This window comes from Oryza sativa, chromosome 7 (assembly GCF_034140825.1).
Source record: "Oryza sativa Japonica Group chromosome 7, ASM3414082v1".
Taxonomy (NCBI): Eukaryota; Viridiplantae; Streptophyta; class Magnoliopsida; order Poales; family Poaceae; genus Oryza; species Oryza sativa.
In genome coordinates this window covers 21,360,689-21,373,055 of record NC_089041.1, presented here as the reverse complement: position 1 = coordinate 21,373,055, position 12,367 = coordinate 21,360,689, and the positions used below count along the sequence as shown (strand labels likewise).

General features: G+C 42.5%; 2 protein-coding genes across 2 annotated transcripts; one reads left to right on the top strand and one right to left on the bottom strand.

Annotated features, from left to right (window-relative positions):
- Positions 1–1,057: 1,057 nt before the first annotated feature.
- Positions 1,058–4,381, bottom strand: LOC4343480 (cysteine-rich receptor-like protein kinase 6). Its single transcript, XM_015791344.3, has 7 exons — positions 3,487–4,381; positions 3,245–3,367; positions 3,025–3,146; positions 2,742–2,952; positions 2,099–2,339; positions 1,870–2,023; positions 1,058–1,590 (listed from the first exon to the last, which is right to left on the bottom strand). Exons 1-7 carry the CDS (start codon positions 4,325–4,327, stop codon positions 1,249–1,251), a joined length of 2,034 nt encoding a protein of 677 aa, XP_015646830.1. The 5' UTR covers positions 4,328–4,381; the 3' UTR covers positions 1,058–1,248.
- LOC4343479 (cysteine-rich receptor-like protein kinase 6) lies at positions 4,208–12,179 on the top strand. Its single transcript, XM_026026718.2, has 9 exons — positions 4,208–4,350; positions 4,440–4,639; positions 4,719–5,561; positions 10,232–10,369; positions 10,449–10,588; positions 10,671–10,881; positions 11,001–11,238; positions 11,340–11,490; positions 11,584–12,179. The coding sequence occupies exons 3-9, from the start codon at positions 4,733–4,735 to the stop codon at positions 11,887–11,889; spliced, it is 2,013 nt and encodes a 670-aa protein (XP_025882503.1). The 5' UTR covers positions 4,208–4,350; positions 4,440–4,639; positions 4,719–4,732; the 3' UTR covers positions 11,890–12,179.
- The last annotated feature ends 188 nt before the right edge of the window (positions 12,180–12,367 follow it).

The window sequence follows — 12,367 nt, the reverse complement described above, 5'->3', positions numbered from 1 at the left end:
CTGATGCTTGGCTCCTCCGGTGACGGCAGGGATGAGGTGGGGGAAGGGAGGACAGGGCCACCATTCGCAATGGCCTTCACCGCACAACCCTTTGCAGCCTTGGCGTCCACCACACATGCGCGGCCAGCCATCCCACGCCGCTGTCCTTCGTCGCCTCTCCACCTAGAGCGACGGCGCGCCACCCACCTCCGCCAGTGCTGCACGGCCTCCCGCACCCGCCCTCCCACACCGCCCGGCCTCCCCGACGAGCCAGGCGCCGTCGCGACGACGCGGCTGATGGAGAAGGCGTCGTGAGTAGGCTGAGGGGAGGAGAGGGGAAAGGGGAAGAAGAGACTCAGATCTCACTGACATGTGGGGCCCACGCTGACTCAACTGCCACGTCGGATAAAACCAGAATCAAAACCGCCTGAGGATCTAAAGTGATCCGGTTTCGTAAGTTGAAGGATGATATATATTTGGTTTTGCGGTTAGAGGACGATTTTGTAATCGATGACAAGATGAGGGACCTCTGGTGTACTTTTTCCTCTTTTTTTTTCACCTCAGAAATATCCTCCTCCGATCAAAAGTGGCCCATTACTCGTATGGGCTGTTCTGTCAAATGGGCCTTCCGATTAATTTTCATGGGCTGTAAGATGGGCCTACCAACTAGGATATCATCGATCGAGCACGGCGAGGAGGGAGAGGAGGGCCAAGAGGGGGGGGGGGGGGGGGGTTCGCCGTTCGCCAGGGAGGCGACGGGGTGATGCGCCGCCGTGGACCGGAAGGGCTATCGGCAGCACCACTGGAAATGCAGATCACTAGACAAGGAGGAGAGTTGGAGCCACGTCCATGAGCAAGAAGAAGGGCGGCGTGCCGTGGGAGCCCGGGATGCCGGGACAGGCTGAGCAGAGCAGGTGCGGGTTTTGCATTCCGTAGGATATGATATGAATATCTCTTGTTGTGATATTTTTTTCTTTCCAGGTTGCCTGTTTCGTTGATTATAGCTGGTCTGAATGCTACAAATCTAGAACTCAACCTAGTGCAGACAAGGTGTTCGATGATATGGCGATACTCTGGAAGATCACTAATAGCTCGAGTCTGCAAATAAGATGAGATAACTGACCATATAAAATTACAATGTTACCTCAATAGGCAGAATATCTGCATCTGACTTCGAATTCAAGGACCAAACACTAGCGAAGTTCGCCTTTGATCACTTTAGATGCATACACATTTCACTTATCTATGAAAAACTAAAAACTAAAAGGGTTATCTAGGATATATGTCAGTAAGTGTGATCCCATTCGCAGAGATATCCTCTTCATAGATCTTACCAGACCGATCGTACACATAGACGCGCTGGTCAGATGTTTGAGAAGCTGAGTTCGAGTTTCCGTTGAAGAAGAATGCAGGCTCTGTTGGTGGCTGAAGCTCCATGTTATCCCTGGTCAGCATGAAAATGACTGATGGAATGTCCGGCCTGTCGTCAGGATCTGATTGGACACACAGCAGCCCAATGTGGATGCATCTTAGCGCCTGGTTTCGAAAGTGCCCTTCAAGTGATTGGTCAATTACCTGTGAAATCACACCTTCGGTCCAGTAACTCCATACCTGTCAGGTGTTCTTATCAGTTTTTCAATCTTTTCTGAAGGAGTTTTTCATGTTCCTTGAAGTTATTGAGAGTTAGAAGTATATACTATAGTTAATTTTGCTTCCATTTTATTCTGATCCTCACATCTCTTGTCCCTCATGATTAACACTAGGACATACTACCTCTTAATACCTTCAAGGAGCAATTAAAGATTTCCTTTTGAATATATTTCTTCAATTATGTTTGTTTTAGAAATGGGAATGTGGATACCGCAATGTAGTATGTAAAAATGCACTTACATCACTTAGGAGATTCACTGTGTCAGTGGTGCCATCGCCATAGCTGCAGTTCTTTCTCTTGGTTACAATTTCAAGTACCAGCACGCCAAAGCTGAAAATGTCAATCTTTGGTGACACATTTCCATGTATTGCATACTCTGGTGCCATATATCCGCTGCAGATGATGAGAAGTTAGGCATAGAAGCACACATTTTGGTCCCAGCGATTTGAATTGAATACATAAGCTTACTATGTTCCAACAATTCTAGTTGTCTTTGTGTGAGTATGACCTCCTCCTATCAGTCTTGCTAGTCCAAAGTCTGCAATTTTTGGATCCATATCCTCATCAAGCAGAATATTGTTAGCTTTAAGGTCTCTGTGGATGATCCTTATGCTTGAGTCCTCGTGAAGGTACATTATTCCCTTGGCAATTCCAAAAATGATGTTGTACTGTTGGTCCCAACTTAGTGCATTTCCTCTACTAGCATGTGCTGCAACAAAGTGGTTAGTTTGTATCAGGCAGTGACTCTGATTGATAAGTAGAGAACAACTTTATGATCCTTTTGCAACTTGGTTCTTAGAAAGAAATCCTGAGAAAATGTTTACTGAATTTTTCAGTCTTAGCTATGGTCCTTTTTGCAACGTCGTTGTTAGAACAGTGATTACTTATTTGGTTTGCAGTTCTGCTTGTATAACTGTATGGAAAAACCATTTAGTACTGCAAACATTTTGACCATGCATGTTGCAATTTGCAAAAATATAATTCCAATCTCCAGGTTGCAACAGTTTCTTAAACTTGATAAAGCAATGGGAAATCTTATGAACACGAAATCAATTAACATTGAACAAAATTCAGGATTAGTATTACTTGGAGAGGAAATCAGGGAGAATACCAAATAAAAAGTTGTCGAGGCTCCCATTTTTTATGTATTCATAAACAAGCAACATCTCATCCTTATGGACGCAAAACCCCTGTAGCCTAACAAGGTTCTTGTGCTGAAGCTCTGCCAACACCAGCACTTCATTGTGTAGCTGATTCAGTCCATGCCCACAACTTTCTATGAGCTTCTTTACTGCTATTTCTTGGCCGTCTGGTAATTTTCCCTGAAACAGACTCTTTCTCATAAGAAAAAGGACCTGCAAATTTTACTCTTCATTTTGCTTGCATAACAGTACCTTATATACAGTACCAAATCCGCCTTCTCCAAGCTTATGCTTCTCTGAGAAGTTCTCAGTTGCCTCTTTCAGTGTAGCCAAATCAAAGATCGTGCATTTTCCTCTTGCCATTTTCTTCAATACTGTTGTTGTGTTTTTTTTTTAATGCAATACATATCAATAAATGTAAAATAAGAAAACAGTTCCTGAACAAACATCAAGCTACTCATCAGTTACTTACAGTTGTCTTTCTTTGCAGCCTTCTTTCTCTTGAAACGAATGAAAGCATAAGCTGACAGTATCAACATCAAGACAACGAAGCAAGCGACGCCTGCAGAGATCCCTGCAACTCTCCTTCTCCTCGCTGCATACAACAAACAGACATTCAGAGAAGTTGAATTGATATGTGCAGTGTCAAAGTTTGCGAGAAAAAAGTATCGTTTCTTCAATGGAAGAAGAAGAAAAAGAAGGCAATTCTTTTACCTGTTCTAGTCGGCGGAGCAGCAAGTGAAGGCATGGCCGGCGGCGGTGGCTCCGGCGGCGCAGAAATCTGCAGCATTGGCTGGCCCTGATAGAACGGCTTCACGCTGTACCTCAGGTTGCACCAAATCCCAAGAACTCTCCCTCCGGGCTTCCCGTTCAAGAACCATGGGATCGACGAGACGAAGCCGCCGAGGCAGCTCCGGCACTGCGCCGCCGTCATCACCGGCGCGCACTGCGCCATCCCGTAAATCTTCGGGTAGTGCTTCGGGTCGAAGTCCTCCACCGCCGTGGCGAAGTACTTCTTGGTGTTGTTGCTGCCGCTGCCGGCGGCCACGGCCGTGTCCACCGTCGCGTTCATCAGCGCGACGACGGCGGCGTTGAACCAGGCCACCGGGACGGCCGTGATGTTGCTGTCGGCGTCGGAGTAGAGCTCGCTGACCGGCGAGTTCACGCCGACGAAGTCGAGGAACCGCTGGTCGGAGAAGCGGACGATGCAGCCGTCCTGGTAGGTGGTGGCGTCCTTGCTGCTGGGGCAGTCCCGCCGCGCGACGCGGAACGACGCCGCGACGCACGCGCGGCACGCCGTGGCGTTCGCGTCGCCGCGGCACAGCGCCAGCGCGGACACCTGGTCGGGCACCGCGCCGACGGTGGCCGTGGCGTAGCCGGCCGCCGCCGCGGTGGACGCGTTGCCCGGGAGCGCCGCCGCGAGGACGGCGAGGTTCGCCTCGTACGTGCTGTTCGCCGCGTAGGCGCCGCTGGCGCATGACGAGAACTGCATGGTCTGCTGCGCCGCGGCGAGCGGCAGCAGCACGGCAACGACGACGACTACAACTGCGAGCATTGCCGCGGCCGGCAGAATGCAACGTACAATTCCTCTTTCCCTTCTTTGACGGACGAACCTTGCGCGGCAACTCTGAGCCTGAGCTTAACTAACAATTTTTTTTCTTTTGCAGGAAAAAAACGCGCAATTGGCGGTTTTTGACCGAGACAATGATCAGTAGCTCTCGCCCGCCATTACAGTTGCGCTGTTTGTCGTTTGAGAATATTCATTTCCTCTGCGTTGCCGCTGGTACTTGTCAAGTTCTCGTCATCAGATAAACGTACAGCAACTTGCATTGCCAATTGGCTGAGGTCGGCATTTCCGTGTCGGAAGGTGAGGCCCATTCTCCCCGGCGAACTCCGGTCTCGCGTCGGTCTCCCTACATAAGTCGCCTGCCTCCACCTCTTGACAGTGTCAGCTGTGTCCATGGCGCATCGCGCTGGCTGCCTCTCGATGCTGCTCACCGCCGCCGTCGTGCTGCTGGCGCTGGCGCCGCGTGGCGCGGCGTACCCGTGGCAGGTGTGCGGCACGACGGGCAACTTCACGGCCAACAGCACGTACCAGGCCAACCTCGACGCCGTCGCGGCGGCGCTGCCCCGGAACATCTCGTCGTCGCCGGACCTCTTCGCGACCGCCATGGTGGGCGCCGTGCCGGAGCAGGTGTCGGCGCTGGCGCTGTGCCGCGGGGACGCCAACGCCACGGAGTGCTCCGGCTGCCTCGCCACGGCGTTCCAGGACGTGCAGAACATGTGCGCCTACGACAAGGACGCCGCCATCTACTACGACCCTTGCATCCTCTACTACTCCAACGTCCCCTTCCTCTCCTCCGTCGACAACGCCGCCTCGACGAGCCGCGTCAACCTGCAGAACGTCACGTCGGACCCGGGCAGGTTCAACGGCATGGTGGCGGCGCTGGTGAACGCCACCGCCGACTACGCCGCGCACAACTCCACCCGCCGGTACGCGTCCGGCGAGGCCGTCCTCGACAGGGAGTCGGAGTTCCCCAAGGTGTACAGCTGGGCGCAGTGCACGCCGGACCTGACGCCGGCGCAGTGCGGCGACTGCCTCGCCGCCATCATAGCCAAGCTGCCGAGGTTGTTCACGAACCGCATCGGCGGCAGGGTTCTTGGAGTCAGGTGCAGCTACCGGTACGAGGTAAACCCCTTCCTCAATGGCCTGGTGATGGTGCATCTGACTGCGCCACCGATTCCGACAGCATCACCGCCCGCCGCTGCCGCGGCGGCGGCCGGAGAAGGTGAGTCAAAGCATGCTTCTTTTTTTTCTTTTTGCTTACTCTAGATTTTGCACGTGCGTGATGGCTTTCAAATGATTGAAACATTGTTTAGTTCATCCATTGGTGACAAAAATGATTAGCGAAGTCCCCTGAAGTTGGTTTGATGTGATTGATCTTCCGTTGATTAATTCAACTGGTAGTTAACCTTGTGAGAGTCGTTAACGAACACTGCTAGCATTGTGGAGTACTATACACATATAGGCTGCGTTTGTTTCAGGGTGTTCCCAACCCCTGTTCCTCGTTAATAGACTGCTCCATTTTTCGTGCGGAGTAGATGGGTTCCCAACCCCATGTGTCGAACACAGCCATAATCGGTAGGTGATCTATCTGTGTTGTTTATTTGTGGGGGTGGTGTATAGGGACAGTGTCATTTCATTTTCAGTATGTCAGCTTCAGTGTATCTACAAAAAAATAACAATAAAATTAAAGAATGGAATTCGTAGGCCAAGTGGGATTAGAGATGCAGTGCACCAAGTAGATAAGATGTCACATTTGTTGGCATTTAGCCCTTCACAATGTTCCTATCATCATACAGCCTGTGGTTTTGTTCTTCAGTCAGCGCCTGTAGGTTTGCTCCAATACAGAGGCACATTCTGAAGGCAACACACTGTATTGGCTACGGCATTAGCAGTTAGAAGCAATGTTTGTTTAAAGAGTAAATTTCACAAAACTATATGTGTTTTGCACAATCTATCTATCTATTATATAATAATTATATAATTAAAGTAATAGAAAAAGGAGCCTTCACGTTCGCTCTCACGGCTTAGGAATTCTCACATTAATCGAAAGAAAATAAGAGAAAAAAACAAAACACCAAGTGTATTAGGATTAGGTCATGCAAACGGACAAGAAAAATTAAAAGTTAAAATGGACAGAACAAATAGAAAAAAAAACAAAGGATATTATAATGATAGTGTGTAAACAGATAATGATTCTTTGGAATCCGTATGAGAGAATTTCTGCATGCCCATATCACGGTAATTGACTTATCCCTTTTTTAATTGTACACAATACATGTCATCTCAATAAATACATGTCCTAGAAAAACATAAATAACAAAAGTAATCGCATGATTTTCTCGCCGCAAATTAGCACATCAGTAATCTTTTTACTACAATCCACTTCATCAGCAGATTAACAAACATAAATCTTTTCATGCAATCCGCTTCGTCAACTAGCAGACCGAAAATATATATAATTTACAAATAACTAAAATTTGATATTAAAAATAATTAATAAATAAAACATATATAAAATAAAATATGAATATTACACATCAGTAGTTTCGTAAAGTTATTGCAAAATTTAAAATTATGTTGTCATTTTAATATATTTAAATAATATAATGAGAAAACATATATGCTATTATATGAGAGAAAATATAATGATGCTAGCCGCGCAATCTGCGCGGGCCACCATGCTAGTTAACTTATTAAAGGAATAGAAAAAGGAGCCTCCACGTTCGCTCTCACGGCATAGAAATTCTCATATTAATCGGAGAAAAAGAAAAACAAAGTCCATATAGAAATACAATTTATAAATAACTGAAATTCGGAATTAAAAAGTAAGGAATATTAGAAGTAGAGTATAGAGTCCATATAGAAATACAATTATGAAATAATAGAAATTCGGAATTAAAAATAAGGAATATTAGAAGTAGAGTATAGAGTCCATACAGAAATACAATTAGGAAATAATATAAATTCGGAATTAAAAATAATAAATATTAGAAGTAGAGTATAGAGTCCATATAGGAATTTAAAACTAACTAAAATTCGGAATAAACATAATAAAATTAAAAGTAGAGTTTAGAGTCCATATAAAAATACAATTTACAAATAACTAAAATTCAAAATTAAAAAAAAACATGGGAAGAAGATTCTAAAGTCAATATAGGGATATAATTTAGAAGTAACTGAAATTCGAAATTAAAAATTAAAGAATATTGAAAGATGAGTTTAGAGTCCACATAGAAATGCAATTAGAAATAACAAAAATTCAGAATTAAAAATAAAAAAATATTGGAAGAAGAGCCTAGAGTCTACATAGAAATACAATTTACATATAACGAAAATTCAGAATTTAAAAAATATTAAGAATAATTAATAACTATACAGAACAAATAGAAAAAAAAACAAAGGATATTATAATGATAGTGTGTAAACAGATAATGATTCTTTGGAATCCGTATGAGAGAATTTCTGCATGCCCATATCACGGTAATTGACTTATCCCTTTTTTAATTGTACACAATACATGTCATCTCAATAAATACATGTCCTAGAAAAACATAAATAACAAAAGTAATCGCATGATTTTCTCGCCGCAAATTAGCACATCAGTAATCTTTTTACTACAATCCACTTCATCAGCAGATTAACAAACATAAATCTTTTCATGCAATCCGCTTCGTCAACTAGCAGACCGAAAATATATATAATTTACAAATAACTAAAATTTGATATTAAAAATAATTAATAACTAAAACATATATAAAATAAAATATGAATATTACACATCAGTAGTTTCGTAAAGTTATTGCAAAATTTAAAATTATGTTGTCATTTTAATATATTTGAATAATATAATGAGAAAACATATATGCTATTATATGAGAGAAAATATAATGATGCTAGCCGCGCAATCTGCGCGGGCCACCATGCTAGTTAACTTATTAAAGGAATAGAAAAAGGAGCCTCCACGTTCGCTCTCACGGCATAGAAATTCTCATATTAATCGGAGAAAAAGAAAAACAAAGTCCATATAGAAATACAATTTATAAATAACTGAAATTCGGAATTAAAAAGTAAGGAATATTAGAAGTAGAGTATAGAGTCCATATAGAAATACAATTATGAAATAATAGAAATTCGGAATTAAAAATAAGGAATATTAGAAGTAGAGTATAGAGTCCATACAGAAATACAATTAGGAAATAATATAAATTCGGAATTAAAAATAATAAATATTAGAAGTAGAGTATAGAGTCCATATAGGAATTTAAAACTAACTAAAATTCGGAATAAACATAATAAAATTAAAAGTAGAGTTTAGAGTCCATATAAAAATACAATTTACAAATAACTAAAATTCAAAATTAAAAAAAAACATGGGAAGAAGATTCTAAAGTCAATATAGGGATATAATTTAGAAGTAACTGAAATTCGAAATTAAAAATTAAAGAATATTGAAAGATGAGTTTAGAGTCCACATAGAAATGCAATTAGAAATAACAAAAATTCAGAATTAAAAATAAAAAAATATTGGAAGAAGAGCCTAGAGTCTACATAGAAATACAATTTACAGATAACGAAAATTCAGAATTTAAAAAATATTAAGAATAATTAATAACTATCACGTATATAAAATACAATATGAATATTACACATTAGTAGTTTCGTAAAGTTAGTACAAAATTTAAAATTATGTTGTCATTTTAATATATTTGAATAATACATTAAGAAAACATATATGCTATTATATGAGAGAAAATATAATAATGCTAGCCACGTAATCTGCGCGAGCCACCATGCTAGTTTATCATAAAACTAAATATTTAAGAGCTTGTTTCACAAAACTAAAGATTTAGTGTCTCCGTTTATCACAAAACTACAAGTACTTTGTACAATAGATCACAAAACTACAGATTTAAGAATTTGTTTCATAAAACTATAGATTTAGTGTATTCGTTTATCACAGAACTACACATTTAGTGTCTTTATTTATCACAAAACTACAAATTTAGTGTTTTAAAACCTATAGTTTTGTGATAATGGAGACACTAAACCTGTAGTTTTGTGATAAATGAAGATATTAAATCTGTAGTTTTGTAAAGCAAGTTCTTAAATATGTAGTTTTATAATATATTGTGTAAAGTACATGTAGTTTTGTGATAAACGAAGACATTGAATCTGTATTTTTGTGAAACAAGTTCTTAATCTGTAGTTTTGTGATAAATCGTGCAAAGTATCTGTAGTTTTACGAAAGAGTGAATTGCATTGGCGGTACACGAATTTGTCAGGTGGGTGCAATCTAGTGCATGAACTTATAAAATGCTCATGTTGGTGCATGAACTTGTCTAGTGCGTCCGGAGGAAGGCGAAAAGGACATTATATATATAGCTAATCTTATTGATTTAGGGGCTAATTAGGATATTATGTAAACATATATCTGAGAAGGTTGCTATTAGACATACACCTCTTCAATAAAAAAAATAGAATATGATATAGTGATAGTAGAAAAAGATGAAAAAAACCAAGCAAATGATATTTTGGTCCTCGTTCGCACGAAATAGACAAGTTTGTGTACTGAAATGAGGATTTTACAAGTTTATGTAATAAATTGTACCCACCTAACAAGTTTGTGTACCACCAATACAATTTACTCTTTACGAAATTTACTCTTGTTTAAATGATCTTGACAGAATAAAAAAATATTTTTTCCTTCAGTTTTCTGAATATACATGACAAGAATATGGCAAATGAGATTGAAAATGACTGAAAGGCGATGTTGGTACTTGCCTATTAGCTTCTGGCAGCTCTTGCACGTTGCTTGCGTAATGCTATTGATTATGTGTTTAGTTGCAACTTACTCATTTGATCTGAAATTAGTCTACATCTGTCAATTCACAGGGAAAGATTACAATGTTCCTCGCTTGGTTCTAGCAATTTTGCTGCCTACTATAGCAGCTTTAGTGCTAATCAACATTCTAGTTTGGCTCTGCTTCTGGAGGAGGATGGAGAGGCTACGATCAGGAGCAACTCAGCCATGTATGCCCTGCAAAATTTTTCAAGGAGAATTTGAAACAAATTAAGTTGTTAGCTTACATTGGCATTTATACTTGAACAGATTCCAGCAACTCTGCTGAATCGGAGAATATTTCAAGTGTGGAGTCGATGCTTATCGACATTTCGACTTTACGAGCTGCTACAGGGTGTTTTGCAGAACGCAACAAGCTTGGCGAAGGTGGATTTGGTGCAGTGTACAAGGTGCTGACTCTAACATAACTGAAGAAAGTATCACTAAAAATATATTCATTACTAAGTGTTACTATTGATTTGGTCTGAACAGGGTACTCTGCCTGATGGCGATGAAATAGCAGTGAAGAGATTATCGAAGAGTTCAGCACAAGGAGTGGGAGAGCTGAAGAACGAGCTCGCATTGGTTGCAAAGCTCCAGCACAAGAATCTTGTCAGGCTTGTCGGTGTCTGCCTGGAGCAAGAGGAGAGGCTTCTCGTCTATGAGTTTGTTCCCAACCGCAGCCTCGATCAGATCCTCTTTGGTACCACCAAACTTACTAATCCACTCAATTTTAGCTAAATATCTTCACCATTTTCTCTGCAAAGTTCAATAACATCAAGCTGATCATTCACTCTCAACATGTTTTTTTATCAATATCAGACGCCGACAAGCGTCAACAGCTTGATTGGGGAAAGAGGTACAAGATCATCAACGGCATTGCTCGTGGCCTGCAATACCTCCACGAGGACTCGCAGCTCAAGGTAGTCCACCGTGATCTCAAAGCGAGCAACATCTTGCTCGACATGAACATGAACCCGAAGATCTCTGACTTTGGGCTCGCGAGGCTCTTCGGGCGAGACCAGACGCAGGGGGTCACCAACCTCGTCATCGGCACATAGTCAGTGGCAGTAACCCAAATACAGAGAACATAACAATTTGTTGAAAGCTGTTGCTTGGATGGTCAGTTAATGAATAGTACTTTACGCTGTTGTATTTCAGTGGGTACATGTCACCGGAATATGCGATGCGAGGCAACTACTCCCTCAAGTCCGACGTGTTCAGCTTCGGCGTCATGGTGCTGGAGATCGTGACGGGGAAGAAGAACAACGACTGCTACAACTCCCTGCAATCCGAAGACCTCTTAACCCTTGTGAGCACTAACCATATGATCCTACTCGTCTGTTCATGGAAAAATGAGGTGATTGCTTAGCTAAAATTGACTGGATTACTCGTTTTTGTGCAGGTGTGGGAGCAGTGGACGGCGAGGGCGGTGTCGGAGGCGGTCGACCCGGTGATGGGCGGCGGTTTCTCGTGGAGCGACGTGATGCGGTGCATCCACATCGGTCTGCTCTGCGTGCAGGAGAACCCTGCGGATCGGCCGGTGATGTCGTCGGTGGTGATGATGCTCGGCAGCGACACGGTGTCGCTCAGGGCGCCGTCCAAGCCGGCGTTCTGTGCCAGGAGGAACGGCGGCACCGGCGGTGCCGGTGCCAGCTCGGGGGGCACGTCGTCTGGTACGTCGACGGCGGCGTCGGTGCAAGGCAAGTAACTGTAGAAGTGTGCAACGGTGAAACTGTGCTCGCTGTGTGGGATCTGCCATTCCGCTGAAGCATTCTTTGCCAGGTTAGGTTAGGCTTTCATAAGTATATAACGCAATGTACCAGACTGATTACCAAAAGAATCAAAGACAGCAAAATATACTGAAAACTTGTGGTTCAGTGGCTCCATGGAGCCTGAGTTCCTGTGCTACAAACCAGTGATTTCAAAATATTTGTAAACTTTTGTAATAGAGAGTAATTTTACGGTCCTTGAAGAGATTACATGAGGTTTTACTTTTTCTATTGTAAATTTGTTACCTAGGTAATATGAGGTACCAAATTTTACATTAAATTTTTGGTAACTCATGGAACCTCCTCAAGCACTGTAAAATTGCTCTTTTTAATAGAAGCGCATGGAGAAAAGGGTAAAGTTTTTGTTGACAAGGTTTTGCTAAATTTTGGTTGCTTGAAGTTTTATTATCTTGTAGT